Genomic DNA, 20,539 nt, shown 5'->3' on the forward strand with positions numbered 1-20,539 from the left:
TTTTTGGCCTTCTATACTCTAGCTAGTGTGCTGCGCCTTATATTACTTGTGTAAGCAACTGTTTTTTTTTGTATTTTTTGCTTTTTTAAATTTATGCGTCAGGCACGCATAAATTTGCTCATATGAGGGCGATGCTGATAAGCGCCGTTTTCATGTCATTGGAATAAATGCCGATGTATGCTGCCATGTGGTGTCTCTTGGAAATATACAGTACACTAAGGGTATATGACTGACACTACCTAATTGTGAATATTCCTGAAAGAAGGTTTCATACTTAGAAAAGAACTGTAAACGACTTTAATTTCGCGGGCTTGATATTTCACAAATTTTTCAGAATGTAGGTTTCTGTAATATGTTGCAGGTGCAAAATGTGGTGATTAAGAATGGTATGCCACATATTTCTCACTGGGGTGTGCTATCTGCATGAACAACTTTTTGCAATCATTTTCAAGTCTCAAGAATTCGCGAAAATGAGGTCTTCGTGGACATTAAGTCAATAACAGTATTTGAACTAATTTCGTGTCACCTCAGTGACTCAGTCATTAAACCGGGTTGGCGACAGCAGCAGAGTTCCCAAATGAAACACCACCGAAACACAAGGCACACTAAACACATATTAAAAGTGTACAATTCAGATACTGAAAGTGTGTTTCAGTTTGTTCTTAGAAAGTACAATACTTGTGTACCTTTAGTATTTTGCATTTTTGTTAATATCACAGTTGATTGATCACAGCTGATAGGTAATTGATTCCCCTAGCCTGACATTGTCTATCAACTTCCATCTTTTGAGGCGAGCTTTGCAAACCTCTCCAACTTTTGAGGTGCATCAATTCTAAACTAGCTCCATGTCTCACGTTCAACATTTATATACGCAATCATAAACCTTGGTGTAGCAGCGTTTGATATTTTTAACCCATGTTTTGTTGCATTGTTCTTTACGTACCGCTACTCAATCCACCTGCTGTGCGTCGTTGCCGAGGCCTTTGCTGTTCATGAGCGCATAAAATAGACGAGTGAATGAAAAGTAGAGCTTTGGGAAAGGGGGAGGGTCGGAGGGTGGCTTGCAAAGCGCACTGTTGCCAGATCGTGAACAGCATGTGGTGGTCCTCTCTTCGTCGCAGTCGGGTGATGCCTCTGGCGCCACGATGGCCCTGTTGACGATGCCCGTGAAGACCGCCAGCGTGCCCAAGGTTGCCTCCCCACCCGCCTGCGCCATGGAGAGTTCGAGCAGCCGCATGCAGCGCAACTTTGCCGAGAAGCAGCGGCGGGACAAGCTGAACAGCTACATCAGCGAGCTGGCCAACATCGTGCCCATGGTGTCCATGGCCTCCAAGCGCCTGGACAAGACCAGCATCCTTCGGCTGAGCGCGGCGCACCTGCGCTTCTACCAGAGTGAGCCGAATTTCTTGCTCCTAAACCCTCGCTTGCTGAATGCAAATTTTGGTCTCGGTAACACTGTGGCATGGTTTTTGAAGAATATTTATTTATCAAAGACACATTGTTCTATGGGCAAATATTTATTCATTTTACCAGGACATTTTTCTTGTTTTGTACTTTTCGAGACGCTGTACTATGCAGTGGCACCCCGACCTCACACATTAAAATCCTTTTAAAACCTTTTTTTTTTCTTTGCCATTTTTTTGTTCTTTTTTACAGTTGTCGAATGCCGAGTTCGTTAATAATTTCTAGATCTCGGTGTTGGCCATAAAGGGCGAGGTTGAGCGACACGGATTCGCCGTTCGATAACAACGAAGGAGCATACCGAAACAGAGGTTGCTTAAACATTTTTTTTTTTTTACATGCCATGTAAAAGATACATTACAGAAACGAAAAAAAAACAAAAAAAAACATTGCTTTTGTAATTGTTGACCACAGGAAAAAAAAAGAAAAAGAAAGGAAGTGAGCGAGTCAAAACTGCAACCACACGGAAGCGCGTTCAAACGGTTAAAGGGACGATGCAACAATTTTTGTACTTTGCGCAAATACCGCTTAGAACGGATCCCAAGGGAGCGCATTCAAACGGTTATAGGGACGATGCAACAATTTTTGTACTTTATGCAAATACCGCTTTGAACAGATCCCTGACGTTAATGACTTATGAAACACGCGTTTGTGTTTCACCCCAAGCAATAGAAGTCACAGAAAAAAATTAAAGAAAAAACGAGCAGTGTTCACCCCCTCAACTCGCAGCCAGAACAAGCGGCCACATGATCTGGAGCCGCGCGCTGGTGTCGGCAAAGCGCAGGACACGCGCTGAGTTCCAGACATTGTTATGGCTCGGCTATTCTCGTCGTTGCAGCGGTTGGACACGGGCCACTACCCGAATGCTTCTCGAGCTAGTAATTGTCACGAGCCCAAATCGAGTGCCCACGCAATGCTTGGGTCCAATCTATGAACCGCATTCAAATATCATCATTGGGGTGTACTGCTATCCCCACGTCTATCTCCGCTCCCCCCTCCCCATGACAGGGGGAGAAGGGAGCGGAGGTCCCAGCAAAATGGAAGATTTTAGGGGGGGGGGGGGGGGGGGGGGGGGGGTTCCATGGGCCTCTCTCCCCTGGCTACGTGCCTGCGCCACGGGAATGATGGGGAGGCTATGGGGATGTAGAGGGAATGGCTTTGTTAACTTCTAGTATAGGGCACCACGAAATCTTGTGTACTCCTAATGACATGACCACCACACATGGCTGCAAATCAGTAAAAAAATGTGTTTTTCTCTTCGTGATACGCAGCGAAATCACAGTATTTCGGGAGAAGGCGGCACATTTTAAAGCGCAGCTCTTAGGTGCCCGTTGCCAGCTCGAGCGGCGTCGCCGTCACCGCGCAGTGCATTATGGGACGTTTCCCATGATGACGTCACACGTGACGTCATGTGTGACGTGTGACATCACGAGGGTCACCAGTGACATCATAGGTGACGTCACCATGCTTTGCATTATAGGTAAACTTTTCCGCTAAATTTAGCGGAAAATTTTCCTCGCTAAATTTAGCAGAAACATTTTTCCCTTAGTGAAAAAATTTCCGCAATAAATTTAGTGGAAAAAATTCCCCGCTAAATTTATCGGGAACATTTCCCCGCTTAATTTAGCGGGAAAAATTTTCCCGCTATATTTAACTTAAAACTTTTTCCGCTAAATTTAGCAGGAAAAACTCTCTGCTAAATTTAGTGGAAAATTTTTCCCACAAAATTTAGCAGGAAAACTTTCCCCTAAATGGGTGAGGCAAGCAGGAGAGGTGTAAGGGAGGGTACGGATAAAGAGGAGGGGCATACCCTCCTCTCCGTACCTTCCCCTCCTCCTCCTCAAAAGCTGCGCTCTTATTCGGCATTACAGGGGATTGTAAACATCTCATTTTTTCTTTCACTTGTTCAGAGACGAACAATACAAGAAATACAAGCTGCCGATTTTTTCGATGTTAAAATCGTTGCTCTGCCCCTTTAATTAAGGCTGGCTCACACACTTGCATCTGACTGTGCTCGTTATCTTTATCCTCGTTACCTAGAAGGCGTACGGTATGATGCTACAGAGCTGACGAGGCATGTTCGAGAGTTGCTCGAATCTAGCAGCAGGCAGCTTGAAATTGTGCGGTTGTGGAGTCGCTCTAGCCTCGGACGGTTGTGCTTGGATTTTATTCCCGTCGTATCCTGGCGATGCATCGCAGATGTCTCGCGGGGGTGTTAGCTTTTGGAATTCCCCGTCTAGTGGTCAGAATTTTTTTTTTCTTCTCTTCTCTTTTCTTTTGTTCTTTTCCAGTCCTCATTGTGTCTTTTTGCATTGTCTGATAAGATAACATGCAGGTTCTTTTGTGGAGATTGCTTTCTATCTTTTTTTTTTCTTCTGCGGGACAGCCTTTTGGAAGGCGCTCCCGAGACCCTCTGTTGTTGTCCTTGTCACTACTCGAACTCTAAGCTCGCACGCATAAAAAGAAGCTCTTGCTCCGCCTTTATTGCCGCCTCACGGCCGTTCACATCGCCGGGGGCGAGAGGGATGCAGCTGTCAGACTGGACAGGGGCAGCGTGGCACGACCTGGAAACGTGCGACGAGGCGCGTTGTAAAGCGGCGGGTGTCTGCGGTGTCGGCGGGGGACTGGTGCCGAAGGTTGGCGGCAGAGGTCGCAAGTTCGACCGCAAGTCCGATGGAACTAATGACTGTGCGTGATTGGTTCTGTCGGCGATGGCAAATGAACAAAGACGGCGAGCGCTTGATGGTGCACTTTTGGCACCGCTTGGTTGGCTCTGTCGGGGTCCGTTCACACACTTGCAACCTCTTAGAACCTTGTGCCTTGGAGCCTCTTAATATCTCTTACGATGCGAGGACACAGTGGCGCCATCTATTGGATAGCAGTGTAAACTTGGCAGTCCGACATATTTTCTATTTCTCTCGAGCATTATCCTTTGTTTCTTGGCTCGAAAAACTTTTGTCAATGTGATAAACCAGCCTTTCTCATAGGTATTAAGCACATTTGATTTTGGAAATCCTGCAAAACCTTCGCTCTCGTGAAATGCAGTTCCAGGGGCATCGCATAGATGGTGCCAGCGTGTTTTCCCGCCCTAAGAAATTTTAAGAGGTTTCAACAGGTCTCGTCTCTCTCGGTCGTACTCGGTTGTAAGTGTGTGAACGGGCCTTTATCCCTCAAGCCGAAACGCAGAGGGAATTTCGGTTGAGGTAGCTGTTCCTGGGGTGGGGTTTATGAAGGAGGAAATATAAACCTCGCTTTATGCCGAATGTTCCCAGTGGTCTGGCGGAGTGCGGGGTAGGATATGAGGGAATTGAGGGTAAACTATAGGTACGTCCCCATGCCTTATTTTCACTCTCCCGGAACCGATGCTCTCCTTTCATAATATTTAATTCTACCAAAAAGATAAAATTGAGAAGTAGGGATGTGTAGAGGTCGCATTTGAAAGGTACTACTAAGTCAGCTGCTTTGCCAGCGGAGACATTTTGCCATATCTCGAAGCCCATCTTATAAAATATTCAGCTTTTTGGAAGGGCCTATTACTCAGTCTGATCACTTATGGATAGGAAAAGAACTAGACTGCATCTTCCTCTTTGTTACAGTTGGCATGGATCTGATGCCAACTTCAACAATCCATACAGGCGCATTCTTTTATAATTAACTTCTCGTGTAACCTCCATATCAGCCACATTTGCCTCTCTAATCTGCCGTCAGCAGCTCTTGCGCATTCCATTGTAGTGAAGTTCATCGCACTGTGCAGAGAACTTTGTATTAGTTGTTGCCTCGCAAGGCTCACTGCATGTACTATGAACTTTGCGAGGCTACTATGCAATTTGCTTTCTTGGCCTCTCTGAAGTTTGGCAGCTTTTTGTTTGGGAGGTCTGCCAGACGTGTCTCTGAAAGCAAAAAAATTTAATGTAATATGAACCTTACATTTGCCAGGCTAGAACGGATCTATGGCAATCCAGTGTTGCAAGTGAACATTGCAGCTTTATGGCAAAAATGCTAAATGAGTAGCTATCAGTTCCTTGGTTATGTAAATACAATTTGGAAGCATTTGTTTCATTGCACAGGCTTGCAGAACCAACACACTGATTGCAAGAAAGTCAAGCTTTATATGTTGCTGACCTCTGCAAGCCAGAGAGGATGCAATTTGATTTATTCCTCTTCATGAACTGCTTATGCTTAGTCAAGCAAAGTTGCCGTTTTTTTTTTTTTTTTTTTTTTTAGGGTGCAATTGGTTGAACATTTAAACAGTATCACGATTATACTCCTTCAATTCCCTTTCCCTCACAAGCTCCATTCTTGTTATAGTCCCTGTTCCACACTCATTCCTACATATGCGACATTGTTAGCATGAACAAGCGATTGCCAGTTTTTTTCGTGTATCTTGGTAAAGTCCTAAGGCTGTCATCAGAATTACTTGTGTATCTCAAAGGGCTTATTTGAGACACAAGCCTCAACATTTAAATTTAATGCCTTTTATAATTACCCTTCCTAAGTAAGATGCGAAAAAGAACCCATGTCATGTCTTCGCTGGTGGTCTCATACAGTGTGCTATACTCACTGCATCGTCTCTATGCGTGCATGCATGCAGCACTGCAGGCACTTGTGGCATGGAACGCTCACCTCTCTGCAGCACTGCAATTCTCTTGAGTAAAAAGAAAAGAAAAAAGTATTGTTACTATTGCATGGAGAAAGCCATGCACACAAAGTTACAATATTAATGCAGCAGAACTTGCAATTTGATCTGAACACATGTGCATGCACTTGCTACACTTACTGTCATGCACCCATGTGGGAACAGGTATGTAGAAAAGGTACAAAGTTCAAATCCCATAAAAAAGATGGACTGAAACTGATGCATGTTCATCATGTTCCGAGTGTATAGGAACACTGAAGTCAAAAAACAAATTGTGATTGGAAAAAAAAAAAAACACTTTTTTTTTATTTTTGACATGTCAACTTGACATGATAGTAACTAAGGGTGTAACCTATATTTATTAAAGCAGGAAATGCTTTTTAACGGAACCCGCCCAATCGCAAAATTGTGTCCGTCAGTCCGTCCGTCCATTTTCCGATAAATTTAAAAGGGAAATTGATGTCAGATGACCTAACGTCACACAACCTAAACACAGTGGGAAAATTGACATTGTGTGACCTATACGTCAATTCTTTTTTCCCGCTGAATTTAGTGGAAAAATTCATGTGTTGTGACCTAAACACCAATTCAGTTTCCTTGCTAAATTTAGAGGGGGAAATTGACTTTACATTACCTATACACCAGTTCAGTTTCCTCGCTAAATTTAGCGGGACAAATCGACGTCACATGACCTGATGTCATTGACCTATAAAACAATTCAGTTTACCTACTGGAGAAATATGCGTCATATGTGACGTACACCAATTCTCTCCCCCTGTCCCTCTCTTCCCTTCCCTCCTCACTTTCTCTCCCGCTTAGGGTGTCAGCTCCCCATCTGCTCCCTTTCCCTTGCTCTTTCCACTCTCCTCCCTCTCCACCTACCTCTCTCCCTCTCCCCACCTACCTCCAATACCTAGATTCCTTTCCCTCTCCCAATCCCTCTCCTCAACCTCCTGCAGTACCCTGTCTCCCTTCTCATCTGCTTCCCTTCTCTCCCCTCGCTCCTTCCTCTTTCCATCACATAGATGGAACACATATAGAACATATATGCAAATCGCATCAGGACGTTTTAACAGAGCTTAACGGAGAACATATGTGTTAATGCAAACATGTAATGCAACACAGTTACATTGCAATAAAAACATCTAGTTCAGACACCTGCAGTGCGAGGCAAAATGCCGGTAGATCCCATTTGCGGGGTTCAAATCCCGGCTGAGTTGCGCCTGCAATCCGATTTAGGCTTATTGCACAGATGGTGCCGAGTTGCAACTGAGGTTACGGTTGCATGTCAAAAAGTCTCCAGGTAGTCGAAATCAATCCCCAGTCATCCGCCACGACGTACCAGGTGCCCGGCGTCGGTTTGGCTCTTGGAACCCCCGAATTTTACTTTTTTCTGCACTCTAGGCTCTCTGGCGACGCCTTCAACTAAAGAGCTCCCGCAGTATGTCGTAGCGTGCACAGCCTTTGCGAGGCGAAGAGCACCAAACTGAGTGCTAGAGTGACGACTCAGTTGTGGTCTCTCTTCCTGTACCTTTGCAGCGCCGCTCGCCGCCGGCGAACGAAACAAGGTGACCAAGCCGACAAAATGGCGGCCAAAGTTCTTCAACCCGGACCACCTCAAGGATCTCCTCGAAGTATGCATTTTGGGAGTCACTGCTTCATCCTTGCACTTTCCCTTTTTTTGGAAGTTGGTCCCCGGCTTATGTCTTCTGATTCCCCCAGGTCGTAGACGGCTTCGTGCTTGTCACCTCGACCACCGGCAAGATCATCTACATCTCGCCGTCTGTTGAGCGTTACCTGGGCCACCAAAACGTGAGTACGGACTTTGTTCGCCGTCGTACGCTGTACCACTGCACTTCCTTGCTACTAATCGTCCACACACGGTGTGTAGTCTGCAGAAACAAATTTCTACTAAAAAAGTACCAACATTTTTTTTCTTATGCGGAGTGCAAGTTTGTCTGCTACTTGTGCGGAGGGTTGTGGTGACGTTGGAATGCCGAGCTCTGATGGGCTCGATAGAAAGGATAGTGGGTAGACCTCAATGCTAGCTGCCTTGAGGTCTACCCACTATCCTTCCAATGGGAGCCTGGCGTCTAGTCTGCATGTAAGACATTCTCTCATACACAGCATACCTTGACAAATGCCTGCTTCATTACCTTTAGAGAAGCTTGCATCGTACGTAAATTACCACATACCCGTCATTCACAAGATCCATCGTGTCTTGTCATAATGCATGAACGACATAGAGAAAAAAAATATTTGTATAATCCGCATTGCGTAAAATTTCAACTTTAAAGTGTGTAAAGTCTGTCATAAAATACGGTACACCGGAGGCGGACTATAATGTAAAAAATATGCTATATATGCCGTGTTTTTTTTGTGTGTCTATGATGGTATGTCTGTGTTTGTGTCGGTCGGGCCGGGTCGGGTATCAGTTCTTGGGGATGCACTTCGTGACGTGTTGCTCGTCTCTTCCAGATCGAGATGATCGGTCACTCTATCTTCACGTTTCTGCACTCCGCGGACGTCCAGACGGTCCACGACTGCTTCGAGTCGCTGTCGCGGAGTCCTCTGCAGCGCAGGGGAGACTGGATGAGCTCAGAGCGGTGCTCTTTCTTCTGCCGCATCCGCGAGCGGAGCCAGCCACGCTCCGAGGTGCTCACATACCAGGTCAGAGACCGTCCTGGTCGAAACTGAAATTTCGGAAGAAAAAAACAAAGCCCATTTCGGAACCCCAATTTTTTTTCTTCTTTCTTTTTTGACAGGCTTAGAAAAAGGGGGGTAGATGAGAGAGGAGGAGGATTCGAGTTCATAGCAGTAATAAGGAGAGACTTGCAAACCGATTACTAGAGTTGGTTGCAAACATTGGTGCAAACTCCCCCGACAGTGCACATTGTTCGGTTGATGTCCCAGAATGTCCCAATGCTCCATAGGTGTCCTGTGCATAGGACATGTGTGCTGCGTGGGTCAGGGCTGGACTTGAGCTTTTGGTGGCTCCACTCTAGAGCATGATTTAATTATATATTCTAATTCTTATGGGGGCATACGAAGGAAAAGGCTTATTTCTTGTTTTCGTTCAAAGGAGCTAGGACCCAATTCTGTGAAGTTTAAATTTCTAAACATCTTTGTTTTTCCGTAAAGCTTGTCAGGGAATCAAAAGTATGTTTCCTGTCGGGAACTAATATAATAGATATCCACATTTCTGTTAAAAGCCTGATATGAAGTCCGAGGCAATCAATCGGCTCTTTCGGTCAATTCAATCTGCATTCTGTCGCAAAGTTTTTGTGGAAAATGCTTGGCTGTCAGTGCAATCCTCTTGTGTAAGCAACTTACAGTCATGTCGCATCAGTACGGACACCTCCGATCTCCCAAACACCGTCCGTAACGTGAGTCGTCCATAACAATGAGACTAAAGTGTACATGTTTACCCAGTTGGTCCCCCAGAAGTGTGCATCTGTATTAACGAGACGTTACCGTACCCGTTGTTCGGAAACCAGGTGATACAGGTAGTCGGCCACTTGACTGGCCCGGCGTCCGCTGGGATGCCCTGCGATGGGTCTGGAGACAGCCCTGGCTACCTGTTCAAGACGTTCGTGCGGCTTGTCAACACCAACCCCTACAAGGAGCTCTCGCTCGGGGAAGCTGTCCAGGACGAGTACGTCACGCGGCACAAGCTCGACGGCACCATCATATTCGCCGATCACAGGTGGGTGGGGAGAGCGAAATTGAATCTGCTCGGTCTTAGCGCATCGCCACGGGCTGACTTCTCGGTCAGAACTTTGGGCTGCAGCTGCCTGAGCGCGCACTCTTGTGAAGCTCTCTGCGGCAGCTTCACGAGAGTATGCGCTCAGCCGCCGCTCTCGTGTAAGGCGTTGTCAGAGGGGGGTGGGGGGCTGCGGCCACTTCTGCTGCTCTTGGCGCCGAGGATCATGGCGGGCTGAGGCATCTCTATCGTCAGCAGCGACAACCTCGGCAGTAGCAAGACGTGGTCATCCACGCCAGTACACCAAAGACAAAAGAAGGGAGTTAAAGAACTACATTCATGCTTTCGCATTTACAACTCGTAAGAAGTAATCAGGTGTGCTCGGAATTTCTTCTATGGTACTTTCTGAGGAAAGTACAGCAGGTACTTTCTGAGGAAGGTACAGCTCCGCACTTCAAAGTACGCTCCCCAAATTTGGTCTTGTTTAACTTGTTTCCCAAAGTGATGCTTTCACAACAAAAGTGCCTTGTAAGTTAATTGTGTTAAATAGTTTGTCAGTGAGAGTAAAACTACTATGGTGGCTGCGTGACTTGTTTTAAAAAGTTCTTGTGCCCAGTGTACTTCATACTTTAATTGAAGTACATATAACCTTTACTTTGTACTTTATTTCAAGTACTTACATACACAATTTTAGCACACGCTAGCGCTAAATTTAGCGCTTCCATTTGTGCGCGCTATGCAAGAGAGTTTTAGAATAGCGTTTCTCCGCCGCGACGCAAAAACCCAAGCATCTCCGCTTGCGACACCACAAAGGTACAGTCACAATTTTTATTTCACACACGAAATGCTGTAACTTGAGAAAAACAAGTTTTTTTGGTCCAGAGTGACATTTTAGACTAGAGATAGAATGCGACGCGAGAGGTAGACCTGTCGTGTCCATTTACGTCGCCTCGGCAAGAGAGTTTTGTGTACTGACCTTCGCACACTGTATCTTCGCCGAAAAATGTTTGCGCGTTGCAAGCATCAAGTTGCTGGTGATCGTTGCCCACCTTACTGGGTTTTTCAAGCCGAGTGCAATGTCGTTCCATATTGATAATCACAGTATCGCGGATGCCGCCGACGTTGCGCTCACGACGCCGCGAAAGCGGCCGCAGCCATGATCCTGGGAGCAGCCATTTTTTAACTGTGCTTGTCTTGGCTTCAGCCAACTTTTCATCACGAATCCACCTTGGAGGAGCAACGCACGCAATTTCCGAAAAATAGCATACGCAAAGCGCAAAACGTGGTTAGCGTTCGGCGCACGTGCAGTGGTGACGACGCTATTTTTTGCGTATGCAAAGCTTTAGCATGCGCTATTCTAGAACTCCCTATTAGATGTACTTTACCCAACACTGGATCTGTGCGTTAGTGCTGTTGCACCATCGTCGCTTTTGACAAAATGTCTAAGTTGGGCGATTCTCTTTGCTTGCAGACTGTCCACGCTGACGGGCCACCTGCCTCACGAGGTCCAGGGCATCTCGGCGCACCAGTACCTCCACCCGAGTGACATGGCCATCGCCATGTTTGCCCAGAAGCAGATGATGGCCAGCAACTCCGGCAAGGGCGTGGTGGTCTACCGCCTGAAAAGGAGGGACGAATCCTTCATCTTTCTGCGGTCTTCGGGTTACCTGCAGTATGACCAAGCCACGATGCAGGTGACGAAGGGATGGGCGATGTGCGTCGTCATTTCTGTGGTGAATTGCGGCGCGATTGCCGCGCCATTTGCGCCTAAGTGCGCTAGGGTGACCACCTTCCTGCTAGCAAAATGCGGGACACGATGACCGGTGAGAGTGTGTGTGTATGGCGGGGAGGGGGGGGGGGGGGGAAGGGGGAAGGAAGGGGAAGGGGAAGGGGAGTGTTAGAGAAGAGAAGAACGTATTATATTTCGACTGTGGCAACTGCAGAGGTCGAGCTGATGGAAATTTAACATGATTTTTTTTGACCTGAGACTGGCACAGGTGGCTGAAACTTTTTTTTCTTCCTCCTTCTGCCCCAGTCTCAGGTGAAAAAGCATCATGGAAAAAATAACTATTCGAGGAAGTTTATCCATGTGGCTCTGCTAACACATTTAAAGGGACACTGACACATCAAAATCATTTTTTTTTATTGTTTGAAACGATTGAAAACAATGCCTGGACATTACCCTCAAAATTCGAAACTTGGGAATTCAGTATTTGTGAAGTAAAAAAAAACTATTTCCAAATGCCGAATTTGAAGTTCCCGCGCGATCCACACCAGTGACATCAAACTTTGAGGGCTCCTGAGAGTCGAGTCTCTTTCGCGCCTCCGCTCCGAAACGTGTCTCCGCGACCCGAAGCGAGGAGAGAAGGGCGCCGGCGTCGTGGGAACTACCGTACCGGGAAACCGGTTTCCTGCGTGAGTGCCGTGCTTCCTATCGCTTCGAGCAGACGACGGTGCCCCTGCGGTGTCGCAACCGAAACTACGATACACAGACGCCAAACCCAATTGTTTTGACCATTTGACAATTTCCTTTTCGAAGTCTGAGAGGTCGTCGGGCACCTATAAAAGGCCACTTCGTTCAATTCCCCGACTTACCGATCACCGTCTGCTACATGCGTCGAGCGCCGCCATGTTTTTTAAGGGAGGATAAAAATCCAGAAGGCGACGTCACAACGGACTCCGATTTTTGATATTTCAAAAAGAAGGGCCGTAGTGCATTCGCAATTGCGTTAAAAAACATGTTTTATGATTGGCATTATTAAATGTTATAGACGTGTCGCCTACAAAGCTTCTAAATTTCATGATTTTTGACGTCGCCAATCAAAAGAAGCGAGGAGGTGAGGAGCGGGAGAGAGTAACAACAAAAATAAAAAGGCGCGCGCGCGTGGGAAATTTTTTTTCCGCATTGCGGTATTTTTTTTTTTTGTGTGTGTCTACGACCACAACTTGAATCGTGGAAAATACAACCTTTGGGGTGTCAGTGACCCTTTAATATCCTGTCTTGTCCGAAAGCATATTATACAGCTGCAAATTGTATTGCGGCAATTAAGCTGAAATAATTTTCACTCTGAGTGATATATTTCAAGTTTTAATGCCACATATGTTAATAAATATGTCCCAGTTGAAAACATAAAATCGACTGCAGCAGAACTTAATGTATAAAAAGGATAAAAGAAACAGTGAATCTTTTACGGCTTTTTGTTTCCTGTCGATTCTTATTTTTACCAACATGCTCCTACACAAATTTCAAACCCTATGTTGTTGGTTTTGACCTTTGTAAGTTGCAGTCTTTTTGCCTTGTGTAATCATCAACACTGAAAAAAGTTTTTTACGGCAGCTTTTTTGCATAGACACAGCACCATTTGAAAATAATTACAATAATTTATTTCCAATTTTCGGCAAGCAATTTTCTTTCTCAATATTTTGCCACCAAGGGAAGAGAGGCACAACAGCGCATGCGCGTCAGTTCTCCTGCAAGAACAACTGTTGCTTCCCGCAATGCTTGGATAGAAAATGGTTCGCGATTCACACGTTCACCGACGACCTTTGCTCTTTCCCGTGCCCCGTTGTTCAGCAGCGCTATGAGTTGCGCAGTGAATTTTGCGAGTGTGAAATGCAGGACATTTAGAAGATTTGATATTTCTTGCGGGATGCGGGACATGGGCACTCAATGCGGTACAGTCCCACGAGTCGCAGGACGGGTGGTCACCCTAAACTGCGCCAAAGCACTTGCCCCGCTGCGTCCTGCTACCTTTTGCCAAAACATGGAGAATTTGCACCAACATGGCACCAAAACTTATTTTCGGTTTATTAACAGTGAAAATAGAATAAGTCAGGTAAGTCAGGCCTCGTTACGTGGCCAATTTGTTGGGGTAGGCTAGTGCGAGTTTCCGAGACTTTTAATTATCGCCTTAAATAGCATCATATTTAATTTGATCTCTGTATCTCACATTGGCAGTACTTGAAAGTTTCAAAATACTCCTTGTGCTCGTTGTCTGTTCTGACTGAATAGCTAGGATCGTTAGTGCACTTGTAACCGCGTGCTGCAGTGAATCGACGTCCGTGTGGTAGGTGTCACAATTTGTGTATCTTGCTTCGCCGCAGTGCACCTGTGTGCTAAGGGGAAAGCACTTCCCCAAAGCGCGACGTTACACACGGTTTCTGAAAAAGACTCCAGCTAGTATTCGCAACTCCAGCGAATTACAGGGGGCGTGCTGGTCAGGCAAAATGGCGAACGAAAGGAGGTCGTTTTCATCATTCAGCGCACGGGCCACCGTAAATTTCTTGTACTGTAACATAAGATAGGCGTTACATATGAAAGCAAAGTGACTTTTCAATGGTAATTAAAAACCTTCTTCTAATCAGTATGTAGGAATGACATGGCAGAAGCATAAAAATAATTACTGGAAACAATGTTTGTTTCTATGTTGCCTACGATAATTAAGCACCGATAGCAGACGACAGAGTTGAAATGACCTTTTTCCTTGAGCTTCTTGGTGTTGCCGCTACTCGGCGTCGATTTTGCTGGAGTTGCCAATACAGAGTGTTTTTTTTAGTCTGTACGAAATTACCTAAAAAAAAAGAGTTGCTTTGGTGCATTTCTAATTTTGCTATTAGCTTACCCTACTTTCCGGCCACTCTAAACAAGGTTGCTTGTGCCATTAGGCTACTAATTAACATAGATATTTAAGTTAATTTCTTAATTAGTGACTTTAGATGACGTGCTACATCGCATGTTCCAATTGCACAATGATAAAAACAAAAAAATTAACTGTTCCCTTTCGTATCGTTGCCGATAGTATACATCTTTGTACATTTTTCTGGTGTGTGAGATTTCCTCTTTTTGACAGAAATTATGTAAAGTGCCTCTTGCCAAAGCTGTATAGGGAACAGAGTCCTCGTGAGGCATTACGCCTTCAGTCTCTGCCACCCCCCCGGTGAACGGGAAACAAAGAAATGAAACGAAATGACAGTCCGACATTGCCCGTCCAATGCAGATGGATCACTTTGTGTGCATCAACACGCTGATGACGGAGGAGGACGGCCAGCGCGAGCTGCGCACCTTCTTCGAGCGCTTCTCCCCGCACATCACTGACATGACGGTTCAGCAGCTTGGTGACTTCTTCGCCTCCTACACCCTGCACCGGTCCCAGAGGGCCTTGGGCAGTGGCGGTTTTGCGGAGGCGGCCAGCGCCGCTGCCAGGGACCCGCTGTCCCTCTCCCGGCTCGTCGAGCCCAACCTGTTCCTCGGGTCGGACTGCCTGGTCAAGATCAAGCGGGAACCCCACGACCTCCGCAGCGACGCGCTCCTGCACGCCGGCGAAGACGCGGGTCCCTGGCCCAGCGATGGACGCCGTGAGTGGCTTTGGGTCTCTTAATGGCTACCTTTGTGTGGCAACCCTCGTGACGTTTTTGCAGCGAAACTTTGTTCTGTCTAGGTTGTTGTATGTGTTCCAGAGGGAAGAGAACAGTGTTTTTTGGCTTGGGGTAAATGGACTGTGTGTCGCAAAGAGCTCAAACTCCGCGAGAGTGTGATGCTAGCAGTTGTCATATAGGACGCGAAAGTTTGAGAACAGGACGCCACCTGGATCGAAAGGTAACTGGGAAAGACGTCGTCGCTCCACAAGTCGACATCTACCCAAGCTTTATGTCGTTAAAACAAGAACTGTCATCGGGGACACATGTGGGATTTATACAAGTGAAAAACAGTTGTTAGCAAGAAAGAGAATATTGTTTTCTTTCTTTCCGACAAGCTTTTTTCACCTTAATACCATAATATCGCGAGAGATGTCCACCCCCCGAAAGATAACCCGACCCTATTTTTGGCACGATTTGCTACTTTTTCAGAAACACGGAAAGATAGCCGACTTCTAGTAATTGGAGGGCTGGGGTCACCTAATGGTGACCTCAGCAGAAATGGTGTTACTTAGCTGCGGCAGGAGATAAGCAAATATTGCTGACTGGGAAGGACAGTCACCTTTGGTTCATCGCCCCTCCCAGCAATCTCAAGTTTTGAGTCACCAAATCTAAAACTAGCATTTTTTCAGCTTGTTTTTATGGCCCATTGAAACTTAGCACACTTCCTATTTTCACCCCATTTTCTTTGGAATTTAGGTGAGCTATATCTCAAGATATTACGGTAAATGCTACAGCTGCCCACAATGTCATTTCTTGTTTTGGCGATATTAGGCTTAGGTGGATGTCGGTTCATAAAGGCATTTTGTCTTTCTCAATTACCTTTCGTTTCAGGGAACGTCATGTTCTCAAAGTTTCGTATTCTCTATCCTAACTGCTAGCGTCACATTCTCACGGAGTTTAAGCTTTCTGCAATGCACAGTTTATTTACCCGGGCCTAAAAACACTGTCCCTTTTCCCCGGGAACACCCTGTATGCATTGGCTCAGGTGTGATGCCCGGAGCAAGTTAGAGCCACTCAGTAAGCTACGCTTCAAAGTAGCGGCACTGCAGCCGTCCTGGTGCTTAGAACCCCATTGTTAATTGCCAGTCATACTAAGAGAATTGTTAAAACTGTCCGTGACGAAGTCCTGAACTCCCCGACACAAATGGAACGATTGCCAATTGTGCCTGCTTTGCTCCAAGCACCAAAATGGCGATCCCACAAAAAGATTGGGGAAGTGAAGTGCCGATACAACGAGCGCAGCTCATTCGGTGACTCCAGACCGACGTGTTTACACACACTGGCTCAAACCACCTGATGTGTTTGTGTTTGTCTCGCAAGTAGCATCGAATGTGCCAAAGCACGAGAAACGTGTCTCGGGCAGCTATTGGAAGCAAATGGCGGCACAGCGCTGAAATGAGCGGCGCTTGGGAGCGAATAGTGGCAAAGCACTGCGCGCGAAGCGTGAACTTCCTCACGGGGCTTTAACACTAGCCCCATCTATTAGGTATGTAGCCCTGGAGCACTTTCATAAAATTAGACTGAAGGTTTCGCAGTATTGTCTATGTAAAATCTACACACTATCCACGCGAAATGATTGCTTATAACATTGTCTGAATTATTCCGAGCCCGTGGCGAAAACGTGATGCTTAAAAAAGGAATGCAGACGAAAGTGTTCCAGGGCATGGCAGCATTGTGCTGCCTCACTAGTCACAAGTGGTAGCAACGCAGTCGATCGGGGCTGGTTCTTGCTATTTGCGTCGGGTGCGTCCACGGCAACCAAAACGACGGCAACGACCGAGACACTTGCATATAACCCTCGCTTGCCATCTTGTGTTTGGCAAACAGCTGACCCAATGAACTTGTTGTTGCTGTTGTTTCGGTCGTTCCGAACGCAACCAATGCAGCTGCCTCAATTAGGCTTCAGGTATTGAGACCTTTTGAAACGAAACATGGATGACAAGCTACATTATGCAATGCTTTTCGTCTCCACTTTTTTATTCTTTAGGAACATCATACCAACCGGAGGAATATGGTTCCGAAGATACGCTGTGATCCAAGAGCGATCGTCGGGTTGTGTACAGATGTGCTTTCGAACGGACAGAGAAACGCTGCCGGGGACATCGTCACCTCGAGTGCCGCACCATTGTTTCACCGGCGCTTCGACGGCGCACCCATTGTGCCACGGACCATACATCAGCAACCCAATGGCACTTCATTGGCAACATCGGCAATTCATTGGCATTTCGATGGCACTTCATTGGCACATTCAGATTGGCATCAATGGTAATTGATCGGTGTAATTTGCAATTGATTGATGCCACTGCGATTCATTGGTGCCTGCTTCGGTTCATTAGTGCCAGCCGCAATTCTTCGGTGACCTTGGCGTCTCGTCAGCACCATCTTCAGAACTCTCCCGCAATGCTCCGTTTGCAAGTGTGGTAGACAGACTATGACTGATAGCCAGTGCAATATGTGGTGCAGTGCAGTCCATGAAGGGGACCAAACAAACGAAAAACGGTGGGCAGAGAAAAAAAATTGAAACAAAAAGAAAATGTGCCCAAGTGGTGAAAAGACTTAACTCGGGAGAAAAGAAATGTGGCCATACTTTCAACTGATTCATAGTTCCGTCATCTTAACGGCCCTTGGAAACAACAGGAAAAGAGAGAGGTCGCCGCGACGGGGGGCAGAGAGGCGCGAGATACAGAGATATTTTTGCGTCGCAGAGTTTCCCTCGCTTTTCTCTCTGCCCTCTCGTTTCGAGATTATCATTCTTTTCGCGAATCTCTCGTTTTTCTTTGCAAAGAAAAGAAAAAAAACAGGTTTTTCGGTTTTTTTTTTTTTATGTGAAATGTTCTAGTCTTTTAATTGTATGTGAGGGGGAGGGGAGCAGTTAAAGGCGTCTTAACCACAGGAACACGCCGCGTCTCGTGCAATCATCGTGGAGATTAGGAAGCCAGTAGAGTAGCGTCGTGAGAGAGCTATTTTCATAACGCATCGGTCTTTCCTGCCGTACAAGTCGTATCAAATCCCGTTGCCCACTGCTCAAGGGCCGCACGGCATTTGCCGACGTCGGAACGTGGGTAGTGTCCCTTCGGAACCGTGGAAGCTCAGAAATCAGCACTCCGTAGTATAGTTGTTGTTGTTGCATTTACCAAGGATCTCTAGCTTTTTTGTTATTGTTTTACTGATTTTGAGGTTGGCAGGGCGAGGAGGGTCAGTGTTTTTGCTTTCGTCTTTTGCACAACCGGGTCTGACTGGCACGGTTGTGCAGCTAAGCGTCGTTAGAAGTCAGGCGGGTTGAATGCGCCTTACACCTCTCTTCTCGGCCGAAAACGACAACCTTCCGGGAACAAATCCAGTGCTGAAGTGATAAAAAAAAAAGACAAACAAACAGAAACAGCCTCTCCCCCTGACCACAGTTCAATTCTCCCTGCTGTAAAAACAAGAAGAAAAAATGTACATGTGTGAAGATATATTTAATATACACGTCAGTTAATGTGCAATTTTCGAGAGTGTGTACGTTGTGGATGAATGCGGTTGCAAGTGGGAATGTGTGCGTGTTTTGTGCCTGGAGACAGGTGATACTATTCTTCACTTAAAAATGAAAGTTGTCTGTCACGTTAAAAAAAAAAAAAAAATTTCCCCAGGTTTATTTTTTATCGACTCAAAGTCGGGAACGGATTGGCATTGTTTTGTGCGGGCGTCGACCTGTATTGTCTGCAGCAGAGGGAACCTTTGAAATGTTTCTTTGTGGGTTGTATCGGATCGGCTACTGTGACTTTGTCAGGCAATCACTTAAGGCTAGATCAAGCTAGGAGAAAACAAACACAGAGGAGCACATGGTTGCCAGTTGAGGCTGGTATGCCGGGTTGGGCAGTATGCCGGCCTGGGGCCGGTTAGCCGGCTTAGAACTGGCTTGGGGCCGGTTAGCCGACTTGGGGCCAGTCACCCAGCTTAGAGGAGGCTTGGGGCCAGTTAGCCAGCTTTTGGCCATTTAGATGGCTCCGGGTCGGATCGGGGCTGGTACGCCGGGGGAGATACAAAGCAGCCTTTGTCTTTCAAAAACTCGTCAAGGCGTCCTGGACGTAGCCAAAGGTAACAAACCAGAGACTGCCGAGAACAGCACCCCGTTAGCCGCGCTTACAAGAAGCCTCCCGGGCAACGTGCGGTTAGGGTAGCGGTTAGCTAACCACATCGTCTCCGCACGCTGCCGTCATTGTAGAGTTGGGAGAGGGTGATGGTTGCAGACTTTAAAGGTATGAACTACTTAGGTCGGCATGTTGAGCGTTCCCGGTTCCCTCTCGAAACGTCGTTGCGTAAGCTGCGTCGAGGATTCCGCGAAATGCTTTGGTTGTCTTGTTTGAGCCTTCCGTCGAGAGCTCCGCTACCACCGCATTGTGCTGTGTGTGTATAGTTGATAACACCCAGAGAAAAGACACTGTGCAGACCCTTGTTTTGTGATAATAATAATTATGTTGTATAGTTCGAAGCTATTTTTTTTTTTTTTTTTTGCATTGTCTTGTTGGTTTTCTCCTTGTTTTGGATGTTTCCAGTTAAATACATCAGATTCACACCGTTACCCGCCTTGGCCTCTTTCTTTTTTCGGACATTGTTGATTTCCGGGGACGCACCCCTGGAGCTTGTAGAGACCACTAAATCGGCTATGCTTAGGCCGTCATTGGCACCCGATTTTCCAATATTTTTGTAAACATCACCGCCATTCAGCGCGTGCAATCGGCAGTTGCTACGATCCGAAAGTGTGACTTCCTGGGCTTTAAACACGGTGCCAGCACATTGGTGCTGTACGATTTTGCTCATTCGTGGACTGTGTTGGGGAGTAGGGAGGACGGAAAGACAGTTTTCCGAGGTTTCGGACAGAGCCTCGAATAACCGGGCACCATGATGGTCGAGGCACTGGTTACTCTGAGGCGTACCCTATTTATTGTTTCTACACGAGACCTTCCTTCTAAGATGCTAACTGAGCGCAGTTTCATCGGGGAGTGGGCTTGTGGTGAAGGTCTAATCATCAAGTTAGTTAAATATTAAGACGCAAGTTTGTGCGTGTGTGTTCCGTTTTGGGTGATCGCCGGGAAAAGAGCTCGTGAAATTAAACATACGGCCCAGTGATTGGTTGAAAGCTTAGAATTTTTAACGCTGCTGTTGAACGAATACGAAGGGATTGATCGCAGTGCCCAAAGTCGAATTGTGAATCATGTCGGCTTTCCTGGTTCGTACAGCTGCACTACTAATTGGTTATAAGCCTGGTTTTGGAGGCTTTGGCCAGTGCTTCGAAAATGACAAGGTGTGAGCCAAACGGAGAGCGAGACCGCACAGGGGAA

General features: G+C 46.5%; 1 protein-coding gene across 1 annotated transcript; it reads left to right on the top strand.

Moving 5' to 3' along the window:
• Positions 1-1,125: 1,125 nt before the first annotated feature.
• On the top strand, positions 1,126-19,779 carry LOC120836293 (aryl hydrocarbon receptor nuclear translocator-like protein 1). Its single transcript, XM_040207233.3, has 8 exons — positions 1,126-1,392; positions 7,637-7,731; positions 7,820-7,909; positions 8,576-8,767; positions 9,595-9,803; positions 11,272-11,494; positions 14,798-15,155; positions 17,206-19,779. Exons 1-8 carry the CDS (start codon positions 1,146-1,148, stop codon positions 17,250-17,252), a joined length of 1,461 nt encoding a protein of 486 aa, XP_040063167.2. The 5' UTR covers positions 1,126-1,145; the 3' UTR covers positions 17,253-19,779.
• Positions 19,780-20,539: the final 760 nt, after the last annotated feature.

This window comes from Ixodes scapularis, unplaced genomic scaffold (genome assembly GCF_016920785.2).
Source record: "Ixodes scapularis isolate PalLabHiFi unplaced genomic scaffold, ASM1692078v2 PGA_scaffold13__105_contigs__length_92229423, whole genome shotgun sequence".
NCBI lineage: Eukaryota > Metazoa > Arthropoda > Arachnida > Ixodida > Ixodidae > Ixodes > Ixodes scapularis.